We start from the raw sequence: 7,658 nt of genomic DNA on the forward strand, positions 1-7,658 counted from the left end.
CAAATGATGCTGAATGTCCAGGAGCAATCATGACCTTCCACAAACATCTTGTGCATTCAAAGTTCACACTGGTTTCAGCAAGTCTGAAAATCAGGCTTCGTGTTGGGGAACCCTAATACGGATTTAGATCCTTGAGTTTAACAGCTTTGCTATTAATAGTTTTGCTATTAAATAATCAATAGCTCTGCTATTAAACTGCATAGCAAAGGGCTAATGAATTTTGAGGGAGAAAAGGAAGTGATTTGTTAAATATCTTCAGTGATACTGAACTGTGTATCAGTACCAAGATCTTGCTCACGCTTGCTTACCATGTAAGTGTTTAAAGAGAAGATTCTTTGGCATGAGAAAGCCGATGTCTCTTAGAATTGTCATCTGTTGTCCATGGTTATTTTATGAAGACAGAGGGTATATTTCTTCATAACGTGGAGGTGACAAGTCATTACAGGCATAGTCTTCCAGCAGTTCTTCTGGCTCATCAGAACTGTCCTCTGACCTGAAAACAGGAAGAGAAGCAGGCGCAAAAAGAATTTAGCAAACACAAAACATGCCAGTAACCTCAGTGTTGTGTCCTGTCAGCCTTATCTGGGCAAAGCACTTCTTGGCTTCTTGAGAAAATGCTACAAGATGAAGTTTTACTGTGATTCAACCATTTGCTATGTTCTTTTCATGAAGTATGAAAGTGTCAGGAGGTGACCCTTGTTTTCATGCTGCCTATGCCTATCACATGTTACTGAGGACGATGGGTCAGTCAGCAGTTTTTCAAAGAAACTTTGATAAATGATCTAAAAGTGACGTGTTCTAGGAAGGATATAATTCTGAGTAATTCCTATAATTAGAATATTTTTCCTTAGAGGAAAGAACTATATAAAATTATTTCGTGTCTGATTGAAGCAGGTTCATACTGCTCTGTAATATCAGAAATTTTGTTTACGTCCCAAAACTAGGAAAAGAGCAAGGGCTGGAAGGTTGCTACAGTGGGAGAGAAGCATGTTGTGATCAGGCATAATCAGGAGGAAGAGCATCTGGTATCAAACTGATTCTTTCATTGCCGTAAAAATGGTGTTTGTGTGCTGACTCCTGTCTTGTGATTGTGTTTGAGTGGAAGCCTCTGGCTGTACATACAATAACCTTCTGGTCGACAGTCTAAAGGTAGTAAGATAAACATAAAAAACCCCATGGGCAGGAGCATATATACTAATATCTTAAAAAATAACAAGAGATTTAGTAGACTGAAAATTGAAAGGCATTCATAAGTGAGTTTAATTTGGATAAAAATGCTTTGCAGAAAAAGTATGTCGCCATAGTCTTTACTCAAGAAATACTCCTAACAGAAAAAAAAAAATGTCTGAAGAAGGATAACACCCTGGACTAGCTTTTGTTTGCTTTGAAACCATACATAGCACTTAAAATACTCAGAAGCCTGTGTCCAAACACATATTTCAGAAGATATACCTCTGATTCCTGGTATTCTCTGCAGGGTAAGTAGTGTAGTTCTCGTCTCCTGTAAAAGCTGGATTATCCAAGGGGCAGGCATGGCAGAAGTGAGCAGAGCCTGGGGTGGAAATCGGTGAGGCACTGGAGGAAACAGCACCATAGCAGCTGAGCACTGGGTGAAGGTAGCCAGGACTGACAGCAACGCCATCCTGAGCTGGGTACGGCGGAGGGATGTACTGTACCACTGTGGCACCGTGGAAAGTTATAGGCTGGTTAATGCTGGTGAAGACAAAAGACTGTCCACTTGCAGTCTGGTCAAGGTCTGATGTATTTTCCTCTCTTTCTTTACAGGGCTTGCATGTAAGCATGTTAAACTTACAAACAGCAATCAGAACAAAAGTCACCCCAACAGACAGCAGAATAGGCCCTAGTAACTGAGTCCACTCCAGGTGAGTAATGCCGTCGTATTTTATCCATCCCATCACAGTGAAAGTGATCCCCACCAGTCCCAAAAACACACCTGAAAAGAGCAAAGTGGCGCCGGCTTTATCCCCATCTGACACCAGGGCATCAGACCTGTTTGGCTGATAAGGAGTGACAGAAAAGACGTTCAAGGAGAAATCTTCTACATTGCTGTTGTTCTGCTCCATTACTGAGTATAACGTGTCTTCTGCCTCAAGAGAAAGGGGGCTTGTAAGGGACTCGGCAGAGCATTTAAAGTCGAAGGTTCAGGTTAGTTATACAAGAACTTTGTGCATGTATGGTTAACAGAGTCCATCATGTGAAAGAATAAACTTTGCTTAGAAGAATAAAGGTCTGCGAAGTGAAGCCTGACGTGATCACTAAAGACATCTTGAATTACCACCATCACTTCCGAAATGGCTTCACCCTTGCATGGCTGCTTATCTCTTTGTTTGTCGACATCTTTAATTTGGCACCCACTGATATTTCCTCACTGTGCCCATGCCAGATGGGGGAGAAAGGAAGCTGCAGCCACTGCAGCTTTTCCTAGGCCCCCTGCCAGCTGATGCATCGAATGTATGGACAGCATACATTTAGTCAACAGCAGCCCGACAACTCACTCTCCTGAGGCCACCACTCCAGCAACCCAGATCTGCAGAAAAATGCGTGGCCATTGCTGTGAGTGCTTTGCAGTGCTCTGAAGCATCACATTTATAGCCATGCCTGGACCTCTGTTGCAGCTTGTTCTGCAGTCCAGAGCTTCTGTGCTTCAAAAAATATCAAAGTAGGCTTTCTGATAGTTTGCCAATGAGGAGCAGTGTGTGGGTAGGAGGGTAAGCGGCAATGGGGTGGTGAGTGCTGAACAGCCTGGCAGAGCTGCTGGTTGTGGGAGAAAAGTTATTTCAAGCCTGTCAAAGCTTTCCAGCTGTTTGGAGGTAGCATAATTGCTCTGTAATTTCCCCTTAATTGTGGACAATTTTTGTTGTGGGATCTCCACCCCATCCTCAAAGTTTATATTGCATAAAGCAATTGCTGAATAGTGCACCACTGCAGGAATGAGAAAGCATCTCCAGTAATGTTAAACCTGGTAAAGCGAGGGATCTTATCCTGTACTCAGAAGTACCTAGAATTTTTTTTTACATTGCAATGAATTGTTCTGTTGAACATATGTCCCACATATGAAACAGACAGATTAATGAAATGTTGAGATTTTCTGTTTCCTAACAGTTTCAGACTAAAGTAATTGCTGTCGGAGGGTTCTGGTAGAACATCTTTGTATAATTCCTGAAGGAGGAAAAATCTCCTATTACTTGATCTGTTTTGACTAGCATGGCAGGGGAGTACACACAGGACAGAGATCACTCCTCTGGTGGTAGAATGTATAATGTTATTTCCTGCTACCAGCAGCTCTGGGGAAGCAAGCTTATCCTGAGATTTATAAGGTAAAAATAGCTCTAGAACTAGAAAACTCACCTTTCAGACTGCTTCTTCAAAATCAGTAAAGGTGCCTTTAGTCTACTATGCATTCCCATCACACAGAGTGACAACAGCTCACTTCTGAAAGGGGCTGCTCACCGAATTTGATGCCTTCAGAACTGATGCTGAATGCAATTGCAGATGTGTCTTTCTCATTTGTTAGCAGATATACCTTGAGGAATATTCATGTTGGACTCCTTTAAAAAACGCCTGGGAAGTTTTGAAAGTCAGAACTATGCCTCCTCTATTACTGAGGGTGCCAAAAAATTTTCTGACCAATACACTCAAAATCAGCCCTTCTCTCAGTGCAAAGTCTAGTCAGGACTTTCTGCACCATTTGAGCAAATTGTTAGGGCTTGCAATGTAGTGGTTTTGTACGATGACAACTAAATTAGAAAGTGCTGAAATACTAGATAAGCTGTCCTTGTATTGGTAATTATAGTCAAAACCTAAGTCATCTTTAACCTTATATTTGGTAAACTTAACAGAATGGACTTCTGTTTCTGCTCACTGCCAAGTCAGGTTTTTCCATACCATGAATCATTCTTGTCACTGTTTGCTGAATCTTCCAGGCTTTCCAACAACCTTTTAAAGCAGCATTATATCCTAACAGCTGTCTAACTAATGGTATATACAGATGTAGTGTCATCTTCCTCCTCTCATTCATTCAAGAACTCTGCAATCACTATTTGCCACAGGATTGTGATGGAGCACTTCCTTGGTCCTACACAATGGTCCTTAGATGCTGTCTGGAGTCAGAGTTTTCCAAGCTGGGTGTTGCATCATCCCATGGCTGATGCTCTTTGCCTCTGGCGTAGGACGTGACTTCATGGTTGCTGAGCAAGTGCACAGTAGAGCTGGAGAATACAGGTGGTTTCTTCCAAGGCTGCTTGTCACTTGAACTTTGAAAATGGGATGGAAAACACCTTCTGTTTGATGCAGTAGGATTTAAATTAAAATGACACCTTTCCCAGTAAACTGCCCCTCTTTGTAAGATGTAATTTCCTCTAAGCCTCCCCACATTTCTCCCATTATTTCCCCAGACAGTGGAAATGCTGCATTCAGGCAGCTGCCAAGGTCTTAAGAGATTACCAGATCATATTGATTTTTTAAGGTCAGTACTTTCCTTTACCGACTAAGTGTGTGTTCTGGGAACTCACTTAAAGATGCTGATTTACTAAATGCATCCCCTTTTACCCGGAATAACTCCTAAACAAATGAAAACAGTTTTGTGAAGCCTAAGGAACTGGTCAGAGTAAGGTTTTCAGAATGGTGCTGTTGTCAGATCTCACTACAGTTTTCTTCCCGTCTGCTCCAGGGACCTTACCCCTGAACACAAGCACTGCTTTGCTTTCTGTTCCTCTACATAATTTTCTATCAATCACCAATGCAGACTTGCCCTGCAGCACTTGCTGCTGGAAGCAGGCTTTCTGTAATGCTCTGCATCTCCTCAGTTCTCTAACCTGTTTGAAGAGCCATCCTAGTAAACACTGACAGGCCTTCATTAATAATTTTCTCCTCTCCTTCTGCTATTAATTTTTACATAGTTGTTCACCTTATCAGCCCGTTGTAGTGAAGTTTTGTTGTTTTACATGCCTGTAATATAGTCAGGGACTTAGTCACAGAATATACAAAAGATGTCATATGAACAAAAATTATACCATGGTATTGCACCCTGATTGGCTTTAAAAAGAGTAGGCACAAAGTATCACTCCATAACGAAACGTCCAGTTGTAGGGAGATTAAAAGCCAATGATTTGACTAAGAGAGACGTTTTCCTAGAGAAAGGCGACTGTATGTGGCATCTTTAGTGGAAAACATGGATTACGTACGTGTGAGCAGTGCCTAAAGCACCGCCATGAGTTGGCCTTGCCCCCTGGGACCCTGTACCACTGCACTGCTGTCCTCAAAGTGTAAATAAGCTGCGAGGAGCAGGTTCAGCCAGCTGCCCACAAGTTCATCTACCTGCAAGGTGGTTTTATGTGCTCCCAGGGAATGTTGTCTTGTCAGCAGGCACACCAAATTGAAGGTATTTCCATACCTAATTATCCATATACATGCATGTGTGATAGAGGGAGGAGCACAGATCTAGATGAAGCCTGACACATTCATTGAAGAAATGTGGAGGTATTGGCAAAGATGTCTGCCTGGACACAGAAATGCCCCACAAGCCATGACTGAAGAGGTAGGATGGAAGAGGGATAGATGGATACAGCTCTACCAATCACAAAGGGCAAGGGTGGGGTGGGTGCAATCCAGCAAGTGCTGCTATCCTAAAAACATAGCATCATTGCAGAGATCTGTGCAATCTCAGTTTTCCAGATGAGTTAACTTTCTATTGTTTTCAGCTGCTGGTGATGCAGAAAGGCTTCTAGACAGGAGGCATCCATCTATATTTTCATGAATCCTTCTCATATCCAAAGGACTGTAGTGTTACAGTTAGAAGCAGAGCAATGTCAGTGCAGGCAGCAAGGAATAGAGACGTTAACTTCACTTACAGAGGATAAGCAATCCTTACCTCCCACTTTGCCTGTTTAAGTAAGTGTGAATCAGTAACCAACTTGATTTGCTCCCTAGCTTTTGCATGTCAAGCACTTAAGCAAACCTTAGGGCAGAAAGGGTGTTATAGCACCATTAGTGTGACAGTAAGGTATCTCACTTCCTCAATAAAAATGCTATTCCATATTATTTTAAGCTACTTTTATAGTTTTACAAGGTGTTGCTTCCTTTCTAAATACAGACATTTTACCCCTACTCCCCACATCAAAAATTCCTCCCACTAATGCTGTTCACCCAGCGGTAGCCTTCAGTGGTGGAGGCAGATCTGTTAACCTCTTACTCACATTTTCTGACCTTGCCAAAACAGATTTCAACACAGTAAGTAAATACTGTTGCCCTGGCTATGTTAGGTCTCTCAGTGCTGAGCAGGTTATGGAAAGGCACTCAGCACATCCACTGAGTTTTCAAGGAGTGATTCTCCAAGTCAAAAAGAGAAGCAGCTAATACAGCTGTACATTGAACTATTTCCTAAGCATTTTCTCAAAATGATAGAGAGAAATTCTGTTTTCAATCCTCATTTTCAGAGGTAAGCAACACCTACCCCTCCCAGGAAATTCAGGTGCTGACTCCGAAGAGCTGGGTCAGCAGCTCTCTAAAGCATGCTTTCTGTGAAGACTGCTTTTTTAGAGATAAAGTGATCCACACTGGGGACTCTGCAGTAGAAGATAAAAACACAGTAAGGTTGAACTAAAACAAGATCATGTTTCAGTTCAGAGGACTCAGCTCAGAGTCAATATATTCTACTTGATTTGTCTGGTCTCTTGGGTACATCTTGGCAACAACTGATTGAGCAAATTGTACAAAAGGTTAATAATACCTTTATAGTTAGCAATCAGACAGGACTGTATTTTAAAAAAAATGGTGACATATTTCAAGGTTTATTTCTTTAAAGTAAATGCTTTTTGATGTTTAACCTTTCCAGCAAATGAGTGTCCATTTGTAATTCAAACAACAGAACAAAGCCAACATGGGTCTTTGTTTCCATGGGATCTTTTAGGTAAAGTACCCCAGCTTCTGTACTTGCTATATAATAGCATGACAAATCCAGAGAGAGAGAGAAGCTCGTCTGACATGTGCAAAGCTTTGTATGCATGAATCATGCAGGGCAGCTGGCACAGTTAAAAATCAGGTTACAAACAAAAGTTTTAAAAAAAATAATAAAAAAGATGGTAAACTATAGCCTGGATTACAGAAGGGATTCAACAAACATCATCCTTGAAAAACTCAGTAGGTAAAAAACACTTCAGAGAAGACAAAGGGCCTGCTGGCTTTTGTGGATCCTCCTTCTTCACACAGACATTACCCATGGCTGAGTCATGCCAGTTTAATCAGCTCCCACATACTAAATCCCTCTCTGCACTGTGTTTGATCATTACTCTGCATGCGTAAGCCCCTCAGCTCTATTGCTTGTTAAATATACCTCCCTCACTGGCTGGTTTGTTTTTGTGTGGCTGGACAAAGAGCTGCCTTAGCACAACTGAGGGAACAACGCAGAGGTGGAAAAAACCTGCCCAATGCAGGAGTTCCTGAACCTCTCTCTAAAGAACTCTGCAGGTGAGAGGCATGTCCACAGAAAGATGACATGAGGCAATCACCTTTCCTAGGCACAGGGGGCAACTTGAGTGGTTAATTCAAAGCCTGGCATTCTGTTACAGCCAGGTTCCCTGAAATTCTGCATGGCAGAAGACAAGTTGAGGTGTAGCTGACTTCCCAGAGCATGCAGGTGT

At 42.0% G+C, this 7,658-nt stretch overlaps 1 protein-coding gene across 1 annotated transcript; it reads right to left on the reverse strand.

The window, feature by feature from the left end:
• Positions 1 to 390: 390 nt before the first annotated feature.
• Positions 391 to 2,084, reverse strand: TMEM174 (transmembrane protein 174). Its single transcript, XM_068424087.1, has 2 exons — positions 1,453 to 2,084; positions 391 to 493 (listed from the first exon to the last, which is right to left on the reverse strand). The coding sequence occupies exons 1-2, from the start codon at positions 2,082 to 2,084 to the stop codon at positions 391 to 393; spliced, it is 735 nt and encodes a 244-aa protein (XP_068280188.1).
• Between the last annotated feature and the right edge of the window lie 5,574 nt (positions 2,085 to 7,658).

The sequence above is a fragment of the Nyctibius grandis genome, chromosome Z (assembly GCF_013368605.1).
Source record: "Nyctibius grandis isolate bNycGra1 chromosome Z, bNycGra1.pri, whole genome shotgun sequence".
Taxonomy (NCBI): Eukaryota; Metazoa; Chordata; class Aves; order Nyctibiiformes; family Nyctibiidae; genus Nyctibius; species Nyctibius grandis.

Excerpts from the sequence above, each read along its gene's own strand:
- TMEM174 (XM_068424087.1), bottom strand. The coding sequence starts at position 2,084 with ATGGAGCAGAACAACAGCAATGTAGAAGATTTCTCCTTGAACGTCTTT. Across the intron at positions 494-1,452 it reads GAGAATACCAGGAATCAGAG|GTCAGAGGACAGTTCTGATG; the intron begins GTATATCTTCTG and ends TCCTGTTTTCAG.